At 36.6% G+C, this 27,612-nt stretch overlaps 1 protein-coding gene across 1 annotated transcript in view; it reads left to right on the top strand.

The window, feature by feature from the left end:
• The window catches only part of USP31 (ubiquitin specific peptidase 31), a 142,505-nt gene extending 116,233 nt beyond the window's left edge, over positions 1 to 26,272 (top strand). The window contains exons 12-16 of the mRNA XM_074280363.1: positions 2,062 to 2,181; positions 7,577 to 7,802; positions 14,717 to 14,875; positions 19,699 to 19,851; positions 23,532 to 26,272. Coding sequence (XP_074136464.1) covers positions 2,062 to 2,181; positions 7,577 to 7,802; positions 14,717 to 14,875; positions 19,699 to 19,851; positions 23,532 to 25,096 — 2,223 coding nt within the window. The 3' untranslated portion in view covers positions 25,097 to 26,272. The remainder of the gene's footprint in view (positions 1 to 2,061; positions 2,182 to 7,576; positions 7,803 to 14,716; positions 14,876 to 19,698; positions 19,852 to 23,531) is intronic.
• The last annotated feature ends 1,340 nt before the right edge of the window (positions 26,273 to 27,612 follow it).

The following is a 27,612-nucleotide window of genomic DNA, read 5'->3' as shown; positions in this document are numbered from 1 at the left end:
GCTATGTCAGTAATTAATTGTTTCCTGTTTGATAAGATATGTTCTGTATAATTTCTAAAAATTGATATTCTTTGGTATTCTCCATGTCCATTGCCTCCTGACTCCTCAAGTATTCATGACGTTCAGACATGTAGTTCTAGTCATATTGAGCTTCTTTAATTTCTTAATACCAGATCACATTTTTTACAGGTGTCATTGTCGTCCCCATTGCCCATCTAATAAAGTTAAGAATGTATTGATCTCATTTGGAGGATCATATCAAGTTCATTGTAAAGCATCTCTTTTTATATTTTGTGTTGAACTTTGGTATCTAAGCTAGAGTTTTCATAATGCCATATGTTTAGGTTTGCTGTTCATGATCATGGAAAATTTTGGTACAGTGGAAGTAGCATTGTAGGAGTGAAAGAACATGGGTTTGAATCAGTCAGTGTGGTGTGATGGATAGCATGCTGGAGTAAGAATAGGGAAGGTCTGGGTTCATGACCTGTGTCACTAAGGGAGCTCATGTAACTGTTCTTATTCTCAGGCTACTTTTAAAATATTCTAGAGTTGGCTCAGTTCCTCTAACAGTATATAAAATGAATATCAGTCTTTTAAACTCCATTCATTTAAAAATCCTGTAGTACAATAATACAGTACCTATGCTCTGTTAACCATGCCTGAGATATAAATCTAAACTTTGGCCATTATATATCTAATTGATGGGAGGGAGAGTCTTGGAGGCAGGTGAAATCTGTGCTTGAGTTCTGACTCTGCTATTCAGTCCTCATGGAAACATGGATATATCAGTTAACTTTTCTGAGCCTTGGTTTCCACATGCTTAAAATGCCATTATATAATGTCATGCCATGATAATATGTGTAAAACCTAATTTACATGGAATTTAAGGGGAAGTATATGATATCCCTTAAGGTACTGTATGGCTAAAGTAGTCAAGTCCAATTTGGTGTGAACATTAGTGTCTTTCTTTCCTCAATAAGCCATCAAACCCTTATAATTTTTTCATCCTGAGCCAAGGTTGCTTCACCTGGAAATCAATTTCTAGCATGATGTTATATCCTTTTCCAAGTGGATCACCTCTTGTTGAGCTCAGCAACAGATATTTTATGGAATGGTGTTTAGATTCATAGTCTTAGATTTGGGAGGAGCCTTGCAGGCCAATCTTCTCATTTTACAGTTGAGAAAACTCAGATGCATAAATGGTTGAATCACTTGCTCAAGGTAGTCAGTACCAAAGTCAGCATTGTCTCCACTCTATATCATTCCCCTTTCAATCCCCTTGCCTCCATGGATCAGAAATCTCTTGGCTATTCCTCCTCCATGTGTGGTGTCCTCCTATTAGAATGTTAACTCTTTGAAATAAGGATTGTCTTCTCTTTCTTTTGTAGTTGCATTCTAGATATTGTACTTGTACCTAGATATTGCTCACATATAGTAGATGCTTAATAAATCCTTGTTGATTGATTGGTCTACCTTATTCTGGTCCTAGGATCTGCATTCTACTGTCACTAGAAGTTAATCATATGACTTTCCTGTATTTATTTTTTTCTAAAGAAAGAGTTTGAACTTTGAACATATTGCAGGAGACTCATGAACTTGTTTTGGAAAATACATCTTTATTTTCACTAAGCTTTGGTTTCTTTGTTAATCCTATTTATTTTATTTGTAAAAATTTAACAGCCTTGTTCTGAGAAGGCTTCCCATGATCTTTACTAGATTGCTAAAGGTTCATGTCAATACAAAAGATGGACCCCCTTATGTCCAAAGTCTTTTTCTTTGTCCTATGGCATCATGTGTCTTATCTTTTTCTCTCTTTTACCAGGAAGATACTGAATTAGAAAATTTCCTAGGAAGGAAAATTTATTTTCCCCTATATAAAATATTGAAAGATATAGCTTAATACAAGGATATTTGTCAAAAAAATTAAAAACAATCCTTTTTGCTATTAACCTAACTCTGTAATCTTGTATAAGTCATTTCACTTTTTTGAGATTGAGTTTCTCCTATGACATGAGTGGGGTTGGATTAGATTATTTAACACTCAGCAATTCTCATTTTTAGCTTGCCCCAGATGATGCTTGGCGTTGCCCACACTGTAAGCAGCTGCAGCAAGGGAGCATAACATTAAGCCTCTGGACCTTGCCTGATGTGCTTATTATACATCTGAAGAGATTTCGACAGGTAAGGACTTCTGTGAGGTAGGAAGAACCCCAAGGACAAATTGTAAGCTTTTAATGCTAGCTACTAAGTAAGTGAATTTCTTGTAGGGTAATGGTGCCCCCAGATGGTCCACTTATGAATAGCCCAGAATCCCACTTTTACTTTTCTTTTGTGTAACATCCCCTTATTACTCAAATTAATGTTGAGCATCCTCTCCCCTACTTTACAAATTTCATGTTGCAGTGCTTTATTTTGCAATTCTTTAGTTTCTATGTTATTGGACATATTTCCATATGCTCAGGTTATGGTTCGGGGTTTGTGTGAAGTTAGTAGAGAGCAGAACCAGTAGAACCTAAGTAATTGAGATCAGAACTGATGAGATATAGATAATTTCAATTCAAAAGTATATCTGCTAACATTCATTCCATCTATCAGTTTTTGGTAGTAGCAGAGTAAAATTTGATGTATGGTTGCCTGATATACAACTTAATCATTCCAGTAGAATGGCCTCTTTTTGCCTTGCTTTTATATATCCTGTGCCTACCACAATGCTTGCACATAGTAGATCCTTAACATTTTCCACATTTAAAACATTTCAGGAAAAGTATTTTTAAGTAACAGAAGAACTTACATTGGTATTACCTAGGAAATACACCAGCTGTAATTGGTATAGTTGTGACAAGAGATGGCTCATTTAATGAAGACAGGGGAAGGATACATTTGGCATAGAGTTGCTTAATAAATATATTTTGAAATAAAGATGATGTAAAAGCAATGAATAACAAGGACACATTTTTGGATAGTGATTAGATGTCATTGAAATAGTACTTTTTATGACATAATATATAAATGGAATAGTACAACTGCAAGGGCATCATAAGCTAAACAAACTTTTATAGGTTGGCTTGGGGAACCCAAATATAATTTAAAACATTTTTTAAATGGGGAGATTTCTTTTGAATTCCAAACAGTTGACATAAATAAACTCTTGGAACACGGCCTGTTTGTTAAGAAGAAGTTGGGGCCTATTTATATCTTTAGATCTTCTCTACTAGAAGGGAACAGAAGCTGTTTTTATTCATTTCTCTTTTCTTTGGGATGTCATTCTATACTTAGAAATGAGATGGGGAAGCTACACGGTACAGAGCACATGAATTCAAATCTGTACTCAGGCACTTACTAGTTGTGTGACTGTGGGAAAGTCATTTAACTCTGATTGCCTCCCCCGACTTTTCATCCCTCCCCCCCCCAAAAAAAAAAGAAAGAAAAGGAAAAAAAAGAAGAAATGAGAGACATTATGGTAAAGTGCAGATAATGCTGGACTGGCAGTTAGAACTAATCTTGAATTTGAATCTTGCCATAGACACTTACTACCTGTGTAGTTCTGGGAAAGTCACTCATTTCTTCTGAGTTTCAGTTTCCCCAAACATAAGAGGATCAAATGAAGTTATGGGTGTAAAGTGCTTTGTAAACTTTAAAACCCTATATAAATGCAAGGATCATAGATAAAGAGTGTCTTTAGAGGATAAATGGGTTCAGTTTTCACCTCTGCCATATATTGGCTATATGATTTATTGAATTGATGCCTCATTTAAGTCTGGGTGGTATCCAGAGGCAAGTAGGGCTCTATTCCACAATGGCTCCTGGGCTTACCATCTTTGTTCAGGGACAGTCTGTGCCATTGTTTCCCAACATTCTCAGGGCCTTGCTGTCTGCCCTGATGTTTTCCCTGAGGGACCCATGTATCTTCTAGAGTTTCTGTCAGCCAGGTGCAGAAAACTTCTTTTGTGTTGTGTCTCCCAATTAGAGTGTGAACAGCTTGAGAGGAGGAACTTTTCTATTTGTGGCCCCAGCATTTATCACTGTACTTGACACATGGTAATAATTTTCTATTTTATACAGGTGTCAGTCAGTCTTCATTGGTAGAGAGAGGTACTTTCTTCTCAGTTTCCTATATCAATGAAGTCACAGGTCTGGGCTAAAAAAAAAAAATCATGCATTAGTTTTACATTTTATTGATGTTTTGTTTAAATTTTCTCTCTGAGAGAGGAGTCATTGCTTATATCATTTTTCTTTTATTATTTTGTATCCCTCATCTCCCATGGAGCAAATTTAAGCAAAAAACAAAAAATAAAGGCTTCAATACATAGATATAATCCAGTCAAACAAATTTCCACATTGATTGTTTAAAAAAGTATATTTTTTAATTGCATTTTAAATTCTTCCTCTTTTTGACAGCACTGAGTAGCAAGTTTTATATTCATTCTTTTGGATTTGTGGTTCCTTCTTGCATTGATCAAGAGTTCTAAAGTCAAAGTTGTTTTCCTTTATAATGTTGTTATTGTAGAAATTGTTCTCTAGTTACGCTCACTTTGCTCTGTATCAATTCATAGAGGTTTTCACTATTTCCTCTAAAACTATCTATTTCATCACTTCTCATGACATCATATTCATATATGCCATCATATTCATATATCACAATTAGTTTAACTGTTTCTCAGTAGAAAAAATGCTCGTTTTTTGGATTTTTTTTTTTTTTTTATATTCTAATTTTTGATTACCACCAAAAAGTTGGTGGTATAATTTTACACATAAGTCCTTTTTCTTTTAGTCTTTCTGAGTATAAACCTAGTTGAGATAAAGCTGGGTCCAAGGGTATTTATAGGTTAGTAATTTATGAGGCATAGCTCCAAATTCCTTTCCGGAATAGCTGAACCAATTCATGGCTTCACCAACAGTGAATTGACTTACTTCTTTTCCTCCTATCATCATTATCATCTTATTTATTATTATTATTGTCTCCATCTAGTTCAGTTTTGTATCAAGTACTCTCTCCTGAAATGTTCCAGGCAGATGGTCAACTAGCTTCAGCTGAAATAGTTCCAGTGACAAGAAAACTCACTAGTTAAATCTGCATCTAATGTCCTGAAGATTTACTTCATCTCTATTAGAGTCTGAATGAAGGAGCAACTGTGTAACTGAACAAGTTCTACATTTTCTTGCAATGCTTGTATCTTCCATACTAAGTCGTGCTTTGGACTGAGAGTAACTCTTGATCATGAACAGAACTGTCTTCTTTCTTTCAAAATGTTTTCTATTGGAAAGGGCTTCCTCTATAAGCTACATTTAAAGTGAAATAGTGTAAGGTTTCTTAGAAATTAACTGAACTGTATTTTTAAAATTTTTCTGATTATACTCAATACCCCACAATTCCTTTTTGCCTTGGGCCATAAAGCCTACTCCTGTCCTTTGAAATGAAGACTTGGGAGTTTTGAATGGATTAATGGGCAGTGCTGATGATATTATCGCCCTTCCTTTTCCTCCTCCCCTTTCTCCCTTGGCCCACCAAGGTGTGAGGCAGAGAGAAGAGGAATTGGAAAATTCCCCAAAGGCTGATTTAAAATCCAACCTGAGCTTTGCACATAAAAAGGACTAAACTTCTTCTCAATGGAAGAGTAATCAATAAATTCCTTAAAACAATAATGCACAAGGTAAACCAACAAAACGCTAAGAAGAATTTCTCTAACTGAAGTCCATGTGGTTTTTTTTATTTCCTTCCTTCGCTTCAGAAGCCGCTAGTTTGAACTCTTCCTGTTCTATCTGTAGTAACCTAGCTTTTTCTTCTTTCTCTATCTCAATCTATAGTTTAACCTGCAATTCTAGCAACTCTTGCTGTCGCATTTTGTACTCTATACTGTCATACATACGCATTAGCTCTAGGTTGCTCCCTCTCCGAGCTATATTTAATGGGTGTGGGGATAGCCTTCTGGGAGCTTGATTACAAGCTTCCTGCTGTTCTTCAGTGGTGATCTCTGTTAAAAGATCTTCCATCTGGCTCTTTAACCTCTTTATATAAGCATTATGTTCAGCTGTGTCCTTGAGCCTGATACCAGAGTTACCTGGATCCATATTGCCTGCCTTCCCTCCTAAAAGTGGGTTTCTACCCGATTCTTCAGAATCTTAATTATGAATATTAAATATTTTCAAAACCTGATAATTCATGATGTGCCCACGTTCGGCGATAATATTATCAGCACTGACCATTAATCCATTCACCTCAGTGTTGACATCCTACCTCATTGGCATCCAACTTCTTTGGCTTATTATCTCCTTGAGTATGACTTTGATGAATGGGTTGAACACTTGGGCTACTGTTGAGCCTAGTTCTCATTGTCATACTTCTGTTTACTGATCTGCTGCTTTGTACCTCCTTGGGCATAACACTCTGTCATCTCATGGATCAAATGAACTACAGCTGGTGCTAAAAGTTTAGATTGATGAGATGTGCAGTTCCCGTAAAACAAGAGAAGGGAATTGTAAGAATCCTTTAAATGGGCGGACACAGTGCAACGGGAGATTTGAGTCCCCCAGGAAGTAATCTCTGTGGATATTAGGATTGCCTTGTAGGTGGGATCTTGGCCACGTTGAGATAGCTTTGTAATGGGTGACGACTCTCTCGATGGTTGGCTGTGTGTGTGAGACCTCACAGGCCCTTTATAAGCCCACTGCAGGCAGTAGTCGCTCTCTTTAACCTGGCACTCTTCACCCTGGCTCCCTAGCTTGGGTGGCCAAGCCAAGATGGGTAGCCGAAAGAGGTAAGGAGTTTGGTAGTGAACACATGGGGCTTCTGACCAGGTGTTCACTAGGGAACCAACAAGTCAGGGCATCAGTCAGGGCATTATGTGAGTAGGTATAATAAAGGCCTTTAAGATTACATGTGGCTGTTCTTGAGGGCGCTACTGGTTATTAAACTATAGATTCAAGAAATCATTGTCATCAAAGACCTTTGAAGGCTTCAGAGGAGGTGAGCCAGGTAGAGTTGACACTGCAAAGGTCAGTGGTCAAAGGTACTCTGTTGGGCATAGGACAGACTAGAAATTGTAACTGCCAGGAGTGCATGCTACAAAATAGCACTTGAAATTGGTAACAGTTTACTAAGCTTCTCTGTGTGTTAAGGGAGTAAACACTAATGTCTCTGAAGAAAGATTTAGGGAATTGGCAATAACAAAAAAAGACTATTTGTAATTTTGTTTTAGTGTGATTGTAAAGCATTTTTATGTGTATTAAGCAACATTAGGAGATGAGTTCATTGGATGACAGCATGATTCATTGGAAAAGAGTTTGGGGTCAGTGTTTGAATCCTGTGTGGCCACTCACTGACTGGCATGAAATTTGACAGGTCATTTTACATTTTGGGGACTTAGTTTCTTCATCTCTTAAGGATAAGGGTATTTGACTAGATGGCCTCTGAAGTCCCTCCCTTTCAGTCCTAAATCTAAGATCCTGTGATCAAACCACTGTCCTGATTCATTAAATGAGAAAGATAGTTAAATAGGAACTAAGTAGGATTGCGCCTTTTATTTATGCTTGCTTTAAGTGGTCCCCGTTGTCACAACTTATGTTCTACTTGAAACAGGAGGGTGACAGGCGAATGAAGCTTCAGAACATGGTGAAATTTCCTCTCACTGGCCTGGATATGACACCTCATGTGGTCAAACGAAGCCAGAGCAGCTGGAGCCTCCCATCCCATTGGTCACCATGGAGGCGCCCCTATGGACTAGGGAGAGATCCTGAGGACTACATCTACGATCTTTATGCTGTGTGTAATCACCATGGGACTATGCAAGGGGGTCATTATACAGGTAATCAAGCAAGTCTTCAATTTGAAAAGCTACATTACTTTTCTGATGATCTCTCAGGTTTTTATCTTACTGGTAACAGAATTTCTTGGTGTTTTGTGAACCTTGCTTCCCCTGTCATCAATCAGGTGAAACTGAACATCTGTAGTGGCAATTCTCATCACATCTGCACATATCCAAGAATAAAATGAATGAATATCCTTCCACGTTTCCCTGATCTGAGCAAAAGACATTTATAATAACATCTCATTTTCTATTTTAAAAATTAGATCTTCAGATTAACTATTAGGCTGCCTAATTTCTACCACCAGAATAGAGCTTTTATTGTCTTTGTCTAAGGGTTCAGATAGTAATGGTAATGATAATAATGGCTGATGAATGAATAAAATTAATGAATGAATCATAAAGCATTAATTAAATACTTAACTGTGTGCCAAGCACTCTACTGAGTTCTTGGGATCCAGTTATAAAAGTGAAGACATTTCCTACCCTCTACAAGCTTGTATGTTAATAGCAGGGAGACAACACTAGTAGTATATAAGTACACCCAGTGAGGTTTTTCTGGTTTGGAAAATGATAGAGATGATAGATAGACACACTTTTTTTTTTTTTTTTTTTTTTTTTTAAGTATCAGTGGTAGTTTAGGTTTTATTTTTAGAAGGAAAGTGCCAAGTTGGCACAGATAGAGAGTGATGGGGGATATATGTAGAAAAGAAAAGGACTAGTGAGAAGAAGGTGGCCAAAGTGTAAAGTAGTAGGTGTAGTAATGATAATAATATTAAGACTTTCAAAATAAAGATATCTTACCAAAGAAAATTTTAAAAATATGGGAATGGGATTGTCTTGGCTGCTACTAGAATTATCTAGATCAGTGGTCCTCAGACTTTTTAACTAGGGGCCAGTTCACTGTCCCTCAGACTGTGGGAGGGCCAGACTATAGTAAAAACAAAAACTCACACTCTGCCTCCGCTCCTCAGCCCATTTGCCATAACCCAGTGGGCCGCATAAACGTCCTCAGCTGGGGCCGAGGGCCGTAGTTTAAGAACCCCTGATCTAGATGATGCTTTCTGTGAGCCTACAGAAGATGAGATTCCATCCCAGGTCTTTTTTTCAGGTATAAAAAGCAGGTGCTTTATCTACCTGTTTATATTTTCTAGACTATTACATATGAAAGGAGAAATAATAGCAAGAAAGCAGCTTGTCCTAGGACCATTTCTCTCTTGAGTTCCATTTAAAAAAAAGAAAAAAGAAAGAAAGAAAAGATGAGAATGAGATCATGATAATAAATTCTTATTTATAATAGTGCTTTATTATTTTCAAAATGCTTTCATTTATATTATTTTATCTTTTAGGATTTTGGGAGGGCAGGCCTTTTATCCTCATTTTATAGATGAAGGAATACCAGTGAAACTGCTATTTGAATAAAGTCACATGACCACTTAATGAAAGGGCTGAGCCTAGAACTTCTGTCTTAATCATGTGTTGTTCTTTCCTATCAATCAATCTGTAAGTATTCATAAGTGCTAGTCACTATGCCAGGGACTGTACTCAGTGGGGGAATACAACAAGTAAACAAACAAGCTACATACAGAATAAATAAGATGTAATTAATAGAGTGAAGGGGTTAGAATTAAGAGGAATTGAGGGACTGTATAAGGTGGGATTTTTCCCATTTATCTACCCCTCTTTGCCATACTTTGTCACTCTATAAGATTATGGAAAAATACTTTAAATTGAATTCTAGGACTGGTTTTTCTCTGGAAAGGAGTTGAACCAGGTGATTTCTAAGGTCTCTTCCAGATCTAAAGAAATTCTCAAATATCTTTTGAGCTCAAATATTTGAACTTTATATTTATACCTATAATAGACTCATTGAGATTTAGAGCTGGAAAAGAGATAATTTTACTGATGAGGAAAATGATGGTGGAGAAATATTTGATATAATGCAATTTGCTTAAGAGTGATGATGATTAGTGACAGATGGTCCCTACTTTGTTATGCTTTGTATTTTAGAGATTTGCCCATTCATTGCTGTCTTGCTTCACTCCTTGGTGGTGTTATATGTTAATTCATTTCAGTGGTTTCTGGAGCAGAACCTGTGGTGCTGGTTTTAGGGATGTGATAAGGATTGAATAATCTGAGAAATGGCTCTGTTAGCTAGTATTTAAAACAACAACTACCAGATCCATTATTCATATCTCTAAAGCCCCCTAATTCTTAATGCCATCACTCAATGAAAGAGTATGATTTGAGGTGGGGGACTTTGAATATGGAACACTGAATATAATTCTAGAATTTTTCAATGAATTGTTTTATTCAACATTTTTCCTCTTTTTTAAAATGTCTTTTAAAAAATAACTCTGGAAGAAAAGAGAAAGGAATAAATTGGGAAGATATGAATAATTATTTCTTCTATAACTTATCCTCCTTTCACCATTCTTTGTTTGATATGTGTGTGGAAGGAGAAGTAAAGAAGAGAATTAAAAAAAAAAAGATGGACCAGAAGAAAAATTCTAAACTCTAAATTTACTTGTAAAATCTTTAATGAAGTCTTTAATTATTTAAATGCTCCCAGTGCCTATTTTTCAAAAGGATGATCCCAACTTTTAATACAACTCACAGTTTAATAAAATGATTTAGATTTTTTTGAATGCAATGGGAAAATTTTCAAGAAAAAACGTATTAATTAAAGCCCTTAAAGAAAAATTTTAGCAAAAACATATTACATAGCAATGCAAACTATCCCTTACCCCAAACCCTCCTAAGTTCTATGAATATAAGCAGAGTTATTAAGTTTCATTACTTATTATCATTAAGTAACATTAAAGATGTGTAAAGTTCAGTTTAGTTCAGCAAAACATTTATTAAGTTCTTGTAATGTGCCAGAAAATAGAGATAGAAAAATTAAACATTACTCCAGGTAATTAGAATCTGAGGGAAAATGGGACATGTACACAAATAAAGAGTGACACAGAATAGAACGTAATAAGGACAAAATAAAGGTCTAGACAAAGTGCCATAAGAAACGTGAGGAAGCAAGAGCTGTATTTTTTAATGTGTTGTATGTACACTTTATAGGACATCAAGGCCTCCTATATAATCAACATGTTCTGTAAATTTATAACCATTTTATAGGGCTTGGAGCATAATTTTACTATCTTAAATGATGATAGAAGTTTATAGCTGTTGGATCTTTTCTTTTATGACATAGTTGGTCATATCTATAATTTACTTGTTGTTGATTCATAGAATCTTAGGGTTGGAAGAGATCTTCAAGCTCAAATAGTCCAATTTCCCACCTCCTGCAGAAATTCTTTGTGATACTATCCAAGACAGATGGTTATCCAGTCTTTTCTTTGGTTAGGAATGTAATCCCTAATTAGAATACTGCTGCTGTGGGAAAATACAAGCTGTTTTATAGTGCAGGTTCTAGAAATGCATGTGCAACAAAAAACAATTTGTGCCAGGTTTTATCAGCTAATGGCTACTTCAGTGGGAGAGGCTTAGGAAAAAAAATTAATCTCTTTCTCTGTCTACCATAAAATTTACTCTTTTCTCCTTAGTTTTCATTCTTGGGCATTACTGTTACCTATTTTTGGAATCTAAACATCTAAAAGTTTTACTTTTGTCAGTTAGCTGTATTCAAAGATAGATCCTCTTAGTGGTAGAGAGAATGGAAACTATTCCATTAAACATTTACTCTTTGAAATCTTAAAAAAAGTTTTTTTTCTTCTTACGAGAGAGTCAGTAAATAAATTATCATTTTCCTAGACGTCATTTATCTATATTATATGCATTGCTGTGTCTCATTGTCTTTTGAAGTTGGTAGCCAGCAATCATTTATTAATTAATATTGTGTATCAGGGTTTAGACTAAGTACTGGCTATACAAAGAAAAGTACGGAGTGGATTGCAAGAAAACCAGAAAGGTATGAGGGAGCCAGGTTCTGAAGGGCTGTAGTGTCAGAGGATTTTGTGTTGATCTAGGGAGCCATTAGACCTTATTGGACAGGAGGATGATATGGTCAGACATTTGCTTAGGAGGATCTCTTTGGTAATAACTGAATGGAAGAAAGCATATTGGTGCGGGAAGAAACATAATTCAGAGAAGCCAATCCTTAGGCTCAAGCAGTTGTCCAAGCTAGAGGTGAAGAACACCAGTAAAATGGTAATGATTGTGTAGGGTGGAGACAAGGGGTTATATATGAGAGATGCCATTTTTACTTATATCATAGGATTTGACAACAGATTGGATATGCAGTCTTAGTGAGCTGATGAAGAATGACATTCAGGTTGCAAGCTTTAGTAATTGAGTGGAAAATATGTGGCACTTTTCCCCCCAAAAGATTAAAAAAATTTTTTAAATTTAAATTTTAATTAATTTAACTACTCCCTCCATTGATGGAGGCCATGTCAGTAATACTGTGAGTGATAATGATTGGCATTTGTATAGTACTTTAAGATTAGAAAGCACTTTTTAATATATCATTTCATTTGTTCCTTCCCACAACTTTACATAGTGCTTGCTATTATTTTCCCATTTTGCTGGTGGAGAAGCTGAGGCTTAGAAGGGCTAAAAGCAGGTTACTCAGGATCATACAGTTAAGAAATGCCTGAGGTAGGATTTAAACCCATGTATTTTAGGTTCTTTGCACAACACTCAATTTTTCTTTCTTTTTTTATTATAGCTTTTTATAGATAAATTATATGCATGGGTAATTTTTCAACACTGACCCTTGCAAAAACTTCTGTTCCCCTCTTTTTCCCTTCGTCCCTCCACCCCCTCCCTTAGATGGCAGGTAGTATCATACATGTTAAATTTCTTAAAATATATGTTAAATACAATATATGTATACATATTTATACAGTTATCTTGCTGCACAAGAAAAATTGGATTTAGAAAGAAGGTAAAAGTAACCTGGGAAGAAAAACAAAAATGCAAGCAAACAATAACAGAAAGAGTGTAAATGCTATACAACACTCAGTTTTCATAAATAGTTCTTGTTGCCACAGTTTCACTAGTCAACTTTATAATAGATGTACTCGTAAAGATCCTTTGCTTTACTAACATCTTCCTTTGATGTCTCTTGGTGTGTCTGGGACTCTTGAGGAGATTCCAATAGTTCTGACAATTCCAGCCAAGCTGGGAAGGCTCTACAGATAGATCTTTTGATGGTCTATTAGGCATGAAACAGCCTAGATAAGTGTGAAGGAGATTATCATGAAAGCTTATTCATTGATGAGTATTCTCACAAAACTCATAGATCTATTTACTAAGATTTGGAAAGGCTATAAAAAGTTGAGAGAATCTGAATATAGCAGTTTGAGATACTCTTTTTAGAGTCAGGAAAACCTGTTTTTAAATACTGCTTCAGACATTTACTGACAGTGTGATCCTAAGCAAGTCATTTAATCTCTCTTTAAGTTCCAGTCTCCTCTTTAAATAGGGATAATAAAAATATCACACAGGGTTAATGTGAGGATTAGATGAAATGATAATGTAAAGCACTTTACAAACAGGAAAATGCTATAAAATGCCATTTATTTTTATTATTTCATTGATATTATTATTACTCATTGCTATGATCTGCCTTGGAGGGAGTAGTCACATTAATGAAAATTACAGGTTGTTCAGAATATAAAGCATCATGTTCCCAAACCACAGCAAGAGACATATCACTGCAAACATTATAAATAAATGCTGTCCATGAAAGATGGCGCCATAATGACTCTCCCTCAAAGGACAGGGGAAAGTAGGCAATGGGGACAGCCATTGGAAACTCTCAGATGAAAAAAACTTCTACCAGTGGTTCTTTGCAATTTACATTTGTAGTGAGGAAGTTAGGGCAGTGATTCTCAAAATGTGGTCATGGGACCCGTGGAAGTCCCTGAGACTCTCTGTAAGGTCAAAATTATTTTCATAATAATGTTTTAAGACATTTTAATTTTTAATATGGTAAATATTGATAGTTATATCAATAAAAGCTCTTTAGGCTGGATAGCTCTTAGTTTTTAAGAGTGTAAAGAGGTCCTGAAATCAAAAAGTGTTAAGAAACTTTTGTGTGGGGAGGTTATGTGATTTACCTTGGGTTACAGAGCCAAGATATGTGAAATATGGGACTTCGAACCAGATTTTTCTATCTCTGAAACTAATTCTCTATGCCTGTCATCATTCTGCCTCTCAGGAGTTTTTATGAGGAAAGATGCTGACTCCCTTCAAGGAAGAAAAACATTTGCATTATTTTGTAAATGCATTATTTGAATATGCATTTCCTCCTAAGAGCAATTGTTATTTCTAAATCTGTGATAACAAATTGTAGATTTTGCTGGGAACAAGATTATAATGTGGCTTCTTACAGGATGACAGGACCCTCTGTGAACACAGGTTATTTGTTTATTTCAGCTACAACATGTATTTTCTTCATTTCTATCTTAGGCTATTGGTTAGAGCTGGAAAGAAGCATTCATCATCTTTCAGTGTTTGTAGTATTGTTCTCTACCAGCCTGGTGAGCATGTGCGGGCCATCTCTCAGTGCCTTCACTGTAAGCAAATGCTTGAGCACTGCATCATGTTTAATTAGATTGGGTGCATTATGTTTTAACATTGACCAGATATTTAAAAGATGAAATAGAATTCATTTTCTCACGTGGCTGCCCTCCTGTTTCTACACATGTGTAACAGGGAACTGTTGCTTGAGTGTGATGCATAACTTGGATTATCTTTTGTCTTTTTCTAAGAAAGTCGCACTAATTGATTGGATTAACTACCTGCTCTCCTCTTGAAAATACCATAAATTGACCTCATAACCCCAAATTGTGGTGTTTTGCAGTTCATCTCAGGGTTTGATGAGGCATAGTCATAGGAACTGCATGATGCTGAAATTGAGCTAACTAATAATGGAAATTTCTCGTTGACAGCATACTGTAAGAATTCTGTGGATGGTCTCTGGTACTGCTTTGACGACAGTGATGTACAGCAATTGTCTGAGGATGAAGTCTGCAAGCAGACGGCATACATACTTTTCTACCAGAGGCGGACAGCTATACCATCATGGTCAGCCAACAGCTCTGTGGCAGGTGAGACCAGCTCAGGTTTCTGGAAACCATAATCTTTGTTAGCAGAGAAGACTTTTTCTTTTTTTTTTTTTTTTTTTTTTTTTTTTTTTTTTTTGGTGTGATGCCCTCTCAGAAGGTTTTTTCTTAATATAACTTATGATCCTGTTGTGTTAGTTTATCAGTAATATTGTAATAGTTTCATAGTCGCCATTAACCGAGAGATGAGAAAAGGACAAACAAAATCCCCAGGAAGATGATCAAATACTGAAAATGGAAAGAGCTGCCTTCTTATTAGAAATATGAGGACCGGGTTAAGACAGAAGTTTATAAATGATTTGGATAAGCTTAGCAATGGACTCATTCAGCAGGTCAAATATTGGAATATCTTGGTATTGAAGGGAGTCCCCTTAAAAGTTGATAGAAGTTGAAAAAGAAAGAAAAGCAATATTATTTCTTGTAGTGGGAAATAAAATGAGGAATTCCTTATGCCAGGAAGAGTAATATTGATTGAACATTAAGATCACAGGAATGTTAGATAAGTTTATAGATGATGGAGCCATGAGTTGGGAAAGGATGTTGGAATGTTTTAGGGACATTACTAATCTCTTTTGAATAATATTAGTGAAGACATCCAAGCTTGGCGCCTCTCAGAGATGGAATACTCATCTCAATATACCATGGGATTAACCTAAATAGGCATTTCTTAAGGTCTTAGAATCAAATCATTATTACTCAGGAAGTGGCTTGATAGATAGCAGTAGTTTCTGCTTTAGGACAGAAAAATATAAAATTAGACCTTAAAATTTTACCCAAATGGGAGTGGTTACTTATTAAGCAATCATACAGGTTAATTCTGAGATGAGAAAGTAGAATTCTTCCCTCCCCCCCAGGGTGAATATGACTCTTAACCACATGAAATGTGTTTCCTGGGAATCAAAGACCTATTGTTGCCCTATTCTATAGAGGCTTTCTGCCTATTTAAACACAGAACCCACAGCTTATAGCATGTATAAACCCTCCTGGGTTCCATTTCTGGCAAATATACTGCTTGATTGAGACTAATTTTGAAATGGGATTTGACTCAGGAAACTCAGGAAAGCAGTACAATAGAAGAAATGGTAACCCTGGAGAGAGAGAGGACCCAGGTTTGGATGCTAGCTTTTCTTCTGACTACCTGGATGATATTTCACCTTTCTGGACCTCAGTTTACCCATCTGTGAAATGGAATTAGATTAGAGAACCTCTATAGCCCCTTTCAAATTAGATCTCTGATCCTATGAATTTCAGTCATCCTGAGCTGTTTTTCATAAGTTATCAGTGACTAAAAATAACATATTAGAGTTGAGAGATCTCAGAGGTTATTTGGTATAGCTTATATCTGAAGCATAAATCTTGTTATCATCCCCCAAAAGAAGTTGTCTTTCCTTTACCTGGTTAAGTCCAGTAACTGAGAACATGTTACTTCTCTAGGCAGCTCATTTAATCTTTGTGGATCCTATACCAAGCATATATACTTATGATATATGGGTGTTCAGGGAGAGATAACAGGCGAGAGCTTGCCAGATCCCTTCAGGATTGTTAACTCCCACTAGTCATCCAGCTCTTACCTGTGGCTCCAAACAACTATAGCGGCCATGTCTCAGCTAAAGCGTCTTTCCAGACAGGCTAAACCAGATGGAGGACGTAACTAATGGACCCCAAACTCATCAGTAAGTTAGGGAATATCAAGACTTCTCTTGGTAGAATGGATGGATGAGAACAGTTTGTTCCAGTGGCCATGAAGGCAACTGAAGCATCCATGGCATCCCAAGCCATTGCCAATTGTCTTGACTTTTGTCTTGATATTGGATGTTGGTTACTAGAAGAGAGAGTGAGGCTTACAGCTTTGCCTCACTTTTTGACTCACAGACAAGTCAAGACACCACCCATCATCATGCCCAGTATCGTGATGTCATTGGTCTTCAAAAATGAAGAATGAACAATTCCTTTTTTTTATTTAATAGTTTTTATTTACCAGATATATGCATGGGTAATTTTACAACATTGACAATTGCCAAACCTTTTGTTCTAATTTTTCTCCTCCTTCCTCCCACCCCCCCCCAGATGGCAGGTTGGCCAATACATGCTAAATATGTTAGAGTATAAATTAAATACAATATATGTATACATGACCAAACAGTTATTTTGCTGTACAGACTTTGAAATAGTGTACAATTAGCCTGTGAAGGAAATAAAAAATGCAGGTGGACAAAAATAGAGGGATTGGGAATTTTATGTAGTGGTTCATAGTCATCTCCCAGAGTTCTTTCTCTGGGTGTAGCTGGTTCAGTTCATTACTGCTTTATTGGAACTGATTTGGTTCATCTCATTGTTGAAGAGAGCCACATCCATCAGAATTGATCATCATATAGTATTGTTGTTGAAGTATATAATGATCTCCTGGTCCTGCTCATTTCACTCAGCATCAGTTCATGTAAGTCTCTCCAGGCCTTTCTGAAATCATCCTGCTGGTCATTTCTTACAGAACAATAATATTCCATATCATTCATATGCCACAATTTATTCAGCCATTCTCCAATTGATGGGCATCCACTCAGTTTCCAGTTTCTTGCCGCTACAAAAAGGGCTGCCACAAACATTCTTGCTCATACAAGTCCCTTTCCCTTCTTTAAGATCTCTTTGGGATAGAAGTCCAGGAGTAACACTGCTGAGTCAAAGGGTATGCACAGTTTGATAACTTTTTGAACATAGTTCCGAATCGCTCTCCAGAATGGCTGGATGTATTCACAATTCCACCAACAATGTATCAATGTCCCTATTTTCCCATATCCCTTCCAACATTGAGCATTATCTTTCCCTGTCATTCTAGCCAATCTGACAGGTGTGTAGTGGTATCTCAGAGTTGTCTTAATTTGCATTTCTCTGATTAATAATGACTTGAAGCATCTTTTCATATGACTAGAAATAGTTTCAATTTCTTCATCTGAGAATTGTCTGTTCATATCCTTTGACCATTTATAAATTGAAGAATGGCTTGATTTCTTACAACTTAGAGTCAATTCTCTATATATTTTGGAAATGAAGCCTTTATCAGAACCTTTGACTGTAAAAATGTTTTCCCAGTGTATTGTTTCCCTTCTAATCTTATCTGCATTAGTTTTGTTTGTACAAAAACTTTTCAATTTGATATAATCAAAGTTTTCTACTTTGTGATCAATAATGGTCTCTAGTTCTTCTTTGTACATAAATTCCTTCCTCTTCCACAGATCTGAGAGGTAAACTTTCCTATGTTCCTCTAATTTATTTATAATCTCATTCTTTATGCCTAAGTCATGAACCCATTTTGACCTGACCTTGGTGTTCCGTGTTAAGTGTGGGTCATTTCCTAGTTTCTGCCATATTAATTTCCAATTTTCCCAGCAATTTTTGTCAAACATTGAGTTCTTATCCGAAATGCTGGGGTCCTTGGGTTTGTCAAACACTAGATTATTAAAGTTATTGATTATTTTGTCCTTTGGGCTTAACCTATTCTACTGATCAGTTAGTCTATTTCTTATCCAATACCAAATGATTTTGGTAATCGCTGCTTTATAATATAATTTTAGATCTGGTACAGCTAGGCCACCTTCATTTGATTTTTTTTTTCATTAATTCCCTTGAAATTCTTGACCTTTTGTTTTTCCATATGAACTTTGTTGTTATTTTCTCTAGGTCATTAAAATAGTTTTTTGGAAGTCTGATTGGTATAGCTTAAATAAATAGATTAGTTTAGGTACTATTGTCATCTTTATTATATTTGCTTGCCCTATCCAAGAGCATTTAATATTTTTCCAATCAGACTTAATTTGTGTGGAAAGTGTTTTGTAGTTTTGCTCATATAATTTCTGATTTTTCCTTGGAAGATAGATTCCTAAAGATTTTATACTATCGGTAGTATGAACAATTCTTAAATTAAATCTCTCCTTATACTTAGTCTGTATTCTTGTGATTTCCATATATTGATGCTTATTATGTTCTTTTTTGTCAAGGAGCATAAGTTATGGTATCATAGATTTAGAAAAGAAAGGGACCTTTGAGATCATTTAGTCTTACTTCCTCTCCTCCCTTACTCCTCCCCCTTTATTTTACAGTAGAAACTAACACCTAGAGAAATTAATGGGTAGTGAGGAGCAGAGCCAGGATTTGATATTGGGTGCTTTTACTCTAAATTCAGTGCTCTGTCTCCAGTACCACACTGCCTTCCATTTAATTCTCTTTCATACGATAGTTTTTAAGATGCTTGAAGACAGCTGTCATGTTGTTCTCCCTCCTTCTTCCTCATTCCTTCAAACCAATATTTCTCTAACAGTTTTGAATCACCTTGCTTTCACTATCTAGGTCTTTCTTATTTTATTTTGTGTATATGGGTGTTATAGTTTATGAATAAATGATTAAGTCTTCACATATCTGTGAGTTTAAAAAAAAAAGAACCAGTGTTGACAGTCTTGAAAATGAAAATCACTTATTTCATAACAGCCAGAAATATTACCCTGGGACTATGTTCTATTCAACTGACTTCGTCTCTTAAATTTAAATTTTGTTTTATGAAGCATTAAGGACTATACTTGCATTATTTATTGCTAAAATGATATAATATGTATAGGAATTGGTTTCTTCCTTAATTAGTCATAGCGTCCTGTCACCTAAAAGGCATCATTCTGGTTTCTGGTAGTTAAAGTTGAACTCTGGTGGTGGGAACATCAATAATTCACTTGTGATCAATCAGCAGGTCTTACAGGGGGCCCTTTAACATGTAATTGGTCATGTGAGCCTACACTGATCTTAATTCTCTGCCTTCTCTGCAGGTTCCACAAGTTCTTCACTGTGTGAACACTGGGTAAGCCGGCTTCCAGGGAGTAAGCAAGCCAGCATTACTTCTGCTGCTTCTTCCAGGCGCACATCTCTGGCTTCACTCTCAGAGTCAGTGGAGTTGACTGGGGAAAGAAGTGAAGATGATGGTATGTATAGGAAGAGAGGTGAGAAGTAGGAAATAGATTTTAGAGATGGTAGCAAATAAGGATTCTAATAGAACAGTTAGATGGACTTGTGGATAGAGCACCAGACCTGGAGGAAGACTCCTCTTTGTGAATGCAAATCTAACCTCAGATACTTAGTGTCTGTGTGACCCTCCTGTTTACCTTAATTTCCTCATCTATAAAATTAGCTGGAGAAGGAAATGGCAAACTGTATCATGAGACAGGGAGACACAACTGAATAACAACAATAAGAAAGAGGTTGTTAATCTGGGGCCCATGGGACACCTAAAGGAGTCTGTATATAGATTTCAAGGAGTCCTTGAACTCAAATGGGGAAAAAAGGTACATATTTCAAGATAATAGGTTTCCTTTCTAATCCCATGTGTTTTATCTTATGCATTTAAAAACATTGTTCTGAGAATAGGTCCATAGACTTCACCACCCTGCTAAAGTGGTCCATGACATAGAAAATGGATAAGAACCTCTAGTTTGTAGTTTATCATGTTTGAGGGGGTCCACTTAGAGAATCTGCTGGAAAACAAAAAGTAAAAAAGTTTTTTACTCTGCCACAGAAGTGGCAGAGTTAGTTTGCTGACTGGTAGTGTTAAACCACAGGTTCTTTTGGCAGGATAAGGAGTCCTCTTAACCTTGGTGATTTCAATTCTATTATTCTCTTTTGTGATGGAGTGTGTTATCAGAGAAACAAAGTCATTGTTATTTGGTATTGGTAAATAATGCTTACAAGACAAATGGTGGAATTGGTGAAATATTTACTACGATACTAGTAATAACAGAGGCAGCATGGTGTAATGGATGGGCCCTGGATTGGAAGTCAAGAAGACCTGTGTTCAAATTCTACCTTGGACACTTATTAGCTCAGTGACCCTGGCCATCTCATTTAGCCTTTCTGTGCCTCAGGTTCCTCATCTTTAAAAATGGGAGGGTTGAACAGAATGACCTCTGAAGTTTTTCTTCTAGTTCTAAACCTATAATGCTATAAACTCAGATTTATATAAGAACTTTAAGACTTGCAAAATGTTTTTCATGTATTATTTCATTTAATCATCATAATAATTCTGATGAATATGCTATTATTATCCTTCAGGAAACTGAGGCTGAGAGACGTTAAATAGTTCCTCTAGGGTCAATTAATCAAGAATCTTAGTTTAGATTTAAATCCTGATCTATTCAGTATGCCATACTGCTTGACTATTGGAATTTGTATGTCATAGAAAGGATACTTTGGGTAAACCCTGAAGGAGAGTTATAAGATTAAAAAGTTGAAAAGCCACTCATAGAAAAATAAGCCTGGTTTGTTTTCATTTTTCATTTATTGGTTGAGAAATAATTAAGTTTATTTGGAGGGTGACAGGCTAGACTATCGATCTAATTGCCCCTCAGATTGGTAGAAAGAATCCTTATAAATGTAAGAGCTATGAGACTTAGGAATATCTGGAGGTTTTTAGCTTAAGTTCTGTCCCAAGTAAGACATCTCAAGTTGGTCTCTGGTACTTCACCCTGTGGCTGATACATGAAATGACAGTCAGTTAAGAAGCATTTATTGAACATCTATTATGCACTAAACACTTGAGAAGCAAAGAAAGGCAAAAACATAGTCCCTAGACTCAAGACATTATCAAATAGGAGAGATAGTATGTGAATAACTTTATTTATGTACGCTGTATCCAGTGTAAATGGAAGTTAATTTCAGAAGGAGGCATTAACAGCAGGGGAGACTGTGAACCCCTTCTGGAAGGAGATGATCCTTGGAAAGAGAAAAAAAAAGAGGTAGTATTCTATAATAGCAAGAGCACTGCTTTGGGAATCAGTACATGTTGACTTTAGTCCTGGCTCTTCCTTTAAGTGTGGGACTTTGAGCATGTCACTCTTTCTAGGCCTTAGTTTCCCCACCTGTAAAATGAGAGATTGGACTATGTGATTTCTCCAGGATCCTTCCAGTTCTGACGTTCTGTATGGTAAAAAATGACTAGTGGTTCTTTTCTGTTTAGTCAGAACAGAAAACAATCTCTAATCAGTATTTTTATGATAAAATGGACACTTTTTTTTTTTTTTTTAGTCTCCATTCCACTTGTTTAAAAAAAAATGCACTTGGTGATTCAGTCAACCAGTAACTTTTTATTAAGTGCTTACACCAGGCACTTGGTTAAGTGCTAAAGATACAAATAAAGGTAAAAAATGACCTCTGCATTCAAGGAAACTGCAGTCTAGGAGGAGAGACAACATCCAAACAATCAAATATGAATGTACTAGATACAGGATAAATTGAATTTGATCAGTAGAGAGAAGATGATAACACTAAGGGGTATCTGGAAAAGCTGGAAGATGGGATTTTTTTCTGGAGCTTGAAGAAAACTTGGCGAATCAGGAGTGGAGCAAGGAGGGGGACAGTCAGTGTAAATGCCTAGAGTCAGAAATGTGGAGGGTCTTGTGTGAGTAAGAGCTAAGAAGCCAAGATCATTGAATTGCAGAGTATGTGAAGAAGGGTGCAGAGGAAAGCCAGAAAAGTGAGGGGGGCAGGTCATGAAGGACTTAAGGCACATGGAAAAATTGGAAACCACTGGCATTTAACTGCTTGGGGGGGGTGAAGAGTGACATGGGTGGACATGTGCCTCAGGATGGCCTCTTTTGCAGCTGAGTCAGAGTATACGCTGGCTTGAGAAGAGACTTGAGGCAGTAATCTTACTGGTTTACCAACTAGTAAACACCAGATCAGCATCTATTTAAACATTATCACTTGTACTAGGTAATGTGGAATGAAAATAATACAAATATAGTCTCTGTCTTTTGGGGATTTACACATAAAGGACACTTTATAAATTCCATAGTGAATTCATCAATATCAGGATAGATGAATGATCTTTGAAATGTTAATTCCCTAGCATCAGGATGCATTTACAATCAGTCATTCCTCCCATTATTCTTCCCATCAATCATAGATACATACATAGCATAGTCTTTTTTTTTAATTAATTTTATAATTATACATTTTTGACAGTATATATGCATGAGTAATTTTTTATAACATTATCCCTTGTATTCATTTTTCCAGAACATAGCATAGTCTTAAGGGCTCTAGGTGAAGAAGAGAAGCCATATCTTTTGAGTTTTAGCTCTGCTACTTGAGATAAGTTACTTCATTTCTGTGATTTTTTTTTTGTCTATAGAATAAAAGGGCATGGATTTAGTGATTTCTAAAATCTCTTACTAGTATTTGGGGGGGCTTGATAGGACTAGAAATAATATATTATGTTTGGGGCAATTCCAGAAAAATTGTAATTATGATGTCAAATAAAACAAATATAAAAATTGGCAATATCAAGAGAATTAGAGAAACAATGTTATATTTAAAGATACCATAAGCAATGAAACAATAACAGTGTTGAATAGGCATATACTCAGTGGATAGCCTCTAGATTCTTCTTCTTTTTTTTTTTTTTTAATTTAATTTTCAGCTCTATTTTTTTTACATCACTTTCAACATACCCATCATAATAAGTCACCTATCATAACAAAATATAAAAAAAAAACAAGAAGGGAGAAAAATCAGTTCAAGCACACTAATCAATATCCCCGTTCTAATTTTCTATGATTGAATATTAATCCACACTTGGCCCTAACTTTGTTTTCTTTGCTTTTCTTAGGCGGGTTCTCAACTCGACCATTTGTAAGGAGTGTCCAGCGCCAAAGCCTGTCATCCAGGTCCTCTGTCACCAGCCCATTGGCCGTCAATGAAAATTGCATCAGACCCTCTTGGTCCCTATCTGCTAAGCTGCAAATGCGTTCTAACTCTCCATCGCGTTTTTGTGGTGACTCTCCTGTGCATACTTCTGCCTCTACTTTGGAGAAAATAGGGGAAGCAGTAGATGACAAAGTCTCTATCTCTTGCTTTGGTAGCTTAAGGAACCTTTCTAGTAGCTACATGGAGGCAAGTGAGAGCCATAGCAGGCGTGAGCACAGAGCCATGGGTAGAGCTCCTCTGGCTGTCATGGAAAGTGTGTTCAGAGATGAGTCAGTTCCCAGGAAAGTGACTTCGAGTCTTTCTGATATACAGAGCAAAAGCTCAGCACAAGGGGATCGAATGCATCCTGTTTCAGATCCATTTGATAACAATAATCAGATTGCTTATGTGGATCAGAGTGATTCTGTTGACAGTTCCCCAGTCAAAGAGGCAAAGACTCCAAGTGGTTCTGGCTTACCTGTGGAAAAGTCAGACAGCACAACTAAGAAGTCTCCTAGCTCCAAAGGGGTTTCTGAGCCAGATAAAAGCCTAAGGAAAGGGAGGACAGTCTTGGCTCGCCAGGAGTCATCTCTTTCAAACACATCACCCACTTCTCCTGTTCCTTTAAAAAGTTCTATAAAGACTTCCCGCTCCAGAAGCAAAGCAGAATCTTCCCAAGTCAGTGGGCGACATGTGTCCCCTGTTCCTGGTCATCCCAAAAAGGAGTCATCTACAAAATCCCAGGACACTGTGGCTGTTCAACAGAAACAAAAGTTGGCTTCCTCCCCAGCTTCTATTTCTTCTTCTACAGCTGCCAAAAAGCCCCCTTTGGGCCCTGTCACCAGGGGTCCCTCCTCCACTGGAAAGAGTAGGACTTCAGACAGAAGCCTGAGCCGAGAAGGCTCCAAAATAAGCCTTGGTTCTGACAAAGCCAGTGTCACATCCACCTCCAAACCAAACTCCCCTCGGGTGGGTCAGTCTAAAGCAGGAGAGAACAGAATGGATGGAAAGCATGTGAGGAGTTCCTCCATGGCCAGTCTTCGGTCTCCCAACCCAGGCATGAAGTCAGGTTTGAAGAGGGACAGCAAGTCGGAAGACAAGGGACTGTCCTTCTTCAAATCAGCTCTGAGACAGAAGGAGACTCGGAGGTCAACTGATCTTGGGAAAACCACATTACTCACCAAAAAATCAGGTGCAGGATCCACCAAGTCGATCAGTAAGAGTACGGTGGATGAGAAGTCAGATAAAGGCAGCCAGCTCCCATCCTCCCAGCAGCCAAATGCAAATACTGTTTCAAAAGAGCAGCCTGCCTCCAAGGATTCCACTTCTGTAAAACATTCCCTGCTTTCTACTCGCAGATCCAAGTCTTCCCAGCTAGATCCTGGAAATCCCTTGTCTCCAAGTAGCAAGCAGTCTGCTGAGAAATCTTTTAAAAAGTTACCTTCTAGCATGCACACCTCTGCACGGCCTTCTCAAAAACCTCAGTGAGATTTCTGCAAACCAGGTGTTTTATCTGTAAAGACACTTATTTATTTAGAATTGAGAACTCTATTTTTGTTCCCTTTACCTGATATTTCCCTTCCCTCTTCCCCCTCCCCCCTTGCTTTTGTTTTATAGTTTTTGGTTCATGTGCCTAATGCGTGTGTGTGTGTGAGGAGAACTAAACTGTATTGTGCTGAAGTGTCTCCTTCTTCTGCCATCAAACCAAATAATAGCCATAGGCAAAGAAAGCAGTGATACCAAGTTAACTGGAATAATTATAAAGAAAACAAAAACAAAAACCATAATCCTGGACTGCCTCTTAGCACTTGTGAATATTTCTTTCTGGTGAAATGCCACAACTTTTTGTCAGACACTAGGGTTTTGAAACCTGTGAACCAGTTATGCTATAAATAGTATATGCTCTGTAGAACTGTGAAATAATAATATTTGGGGTTTTTGCCCGAGCATAAATTATCCTCATTGATTTGTGGATTGTTGTCTAGTGTGGTAAGATGTAGAAGCTAACAGCAAAACTGAGAGACTGTTGCTACTTCTGCTCTTGCCCCAGTCTTCAATCTTTTTTTAAAGGGCAATATTTTAACACTAATGTTGTTTCTCAGGTATATACTCAGCTAGTATAAGAGGGATGAGCATTAGTGAATGAACTGAATATAAAGGTAACCTTTCATGTGTGAATGTATGTAATTTTTTTCTTAGCATCATGGATGTAAGCTTTTCGAGATGTAAAGAATCTTTTGTTAGTATCATTTTGGTGAAGATGTATGTATACCTTAGCTGGCTATCCCTTGACTCTTGGACATTGTGCTAAGAGGTGGTGAATTGGATAGCAAGAAGTTAGTCAGTATCCATTCTTCCCTCCCTTCTCCATTGGAGCTCTGAAATATAGCCACTTGTCAGCATTTTTAAGTTGTACCCTGATAATACGATTTGTTTTTTTTTAAACTGGAAATGTGTACCTGATGGTGCGAATGGTGCCTGGGTGATGTATAGATGTACTACTCTCCCTCTTTGGCTACACTCCTTGTCTGTAAACAGCAGAATTGAATCTTGCCTTTTGGAGGTATGCTTCTCTTTCTGTATCTTTCAGCCCAATGCCAAAAGTCAGCAGCGCATTATGGAGGCTCAGTGTAACAAAATATTAAATATCTTTCTTTTTTTTAATGTTTCTTTGTAAGACTTGATTATACCTATGTTTTCCAGCAAACAATTCCTCTCCCTTGCTGTTACAGGTTTTATCCCCCTTAATTCCCCTCCCCAAATCTATAGTCAAAGCTAAAGGTCATCCCACAAGGCAACAAATTACCTTTCTTTGTTTCAAAAATAAAAACAAGCCCCACCTTGCTCAATTTACAGTGTTTACACAAATACCGTGTTTATTTTAAGTTGTATAGCCATATTCTGACTTCCTGCTTCTCTTCTCTTCCTTATGAGGGCTGTGTAATCTGGATTCTTTGTGAAACAGACTTTGCCACAATGTAGAGAATGATGTACTGTGTTTCACATTCATATAGTCTTCAATTTGCATGTTTTCCTAGGTCAATGTTTTTCCAATTCATCAATTCACCAGATTTTATATGAGTTTTAAGTATCCAGATCTATTTGTTAATCTTTCCTACTTAATAACTAGAGCAAATAGTTTTATTTTGTCCCATAATATCCTTTGCTCAACTTTTTTTCTTTTTTGAGTTAAGGGAAGATGGGGAAATCTTGTGAAATATTGGTGTCAGTCACCTGTCTTATATAATTGCCCATTTGAGCATCAAGGTGATTAATAGAACTGGAAATCATTCATGGAAGGGTAGCCAAAGCTCTAAGCCCTTGCAATATTTAATATTTTTTATATTCAGCCTTGTGAATATTTCTGTAGTGCTCACTGTAATTCATTTACTATGACCCTAATGGCAATAATACTCTGCCTGATAATCCCAGCTTGATTGCTATTTATTTTCTGTGAATTATAAGCATCTCTCCCACTTGCAAAGCAGTGTTGCTCTTTGGTTCTACTGTTATTTGGCTTCTGCACAAGCTCCTTTTGAAAGTTGTTAGTACTTTTATTGGTACATTGAGTTTTTCATGGTTACCTTTCCTCAGACAATATTTTAAACCTAATGTGATTATGATACCTCTCTTCTAGCTACAATGTAGATTTTCTACAATCAAAAAGGACATAAGATGTGAACAGTGTCAAACACAGCTGAATGATTTCTGATAAAACTTCCATTCTTTTGAACATAGGGCAGATTTGGAAATGTCACATCAATGAAATTTGTACAATAGTTTTAGAGTGGTTACAAGAATTTCTCTTGGAAGGGATTTATTTTAGCAGTTATCAATGAAATAGTTAAACCTGATTAAAAATTAGCTTAATTTCTAGACATAAATTTAAATTTTAAAATGGTTGTTGATTTTGTATAGGAATGAAAAAAAAACCAAATCTAACCTTTAAATACCAGGAGATAATTGCTTCAGCTCAAATATAATTTTCCATTATGTATTAATAT

This window comes from Sminthopsis crassicaudata, chromosome 1 (genome assembly GCF_048593235.1).
Source record: "Sminthopsis crassicaudata isolate SCR6 chromosome 1, ASM4859323v1, whole genome shotgun sequence".
Taxonomy (NCBI): Eukaryota; Metazoa; Chordata; class Mammalia; order Dasyuromorphia; family Dasyuridae; genus Sminthopsis; species Sminthopsis crassicaudata.
This window is presented reverse-complemented; position numbering and strand designations above follow the sequence as displayed.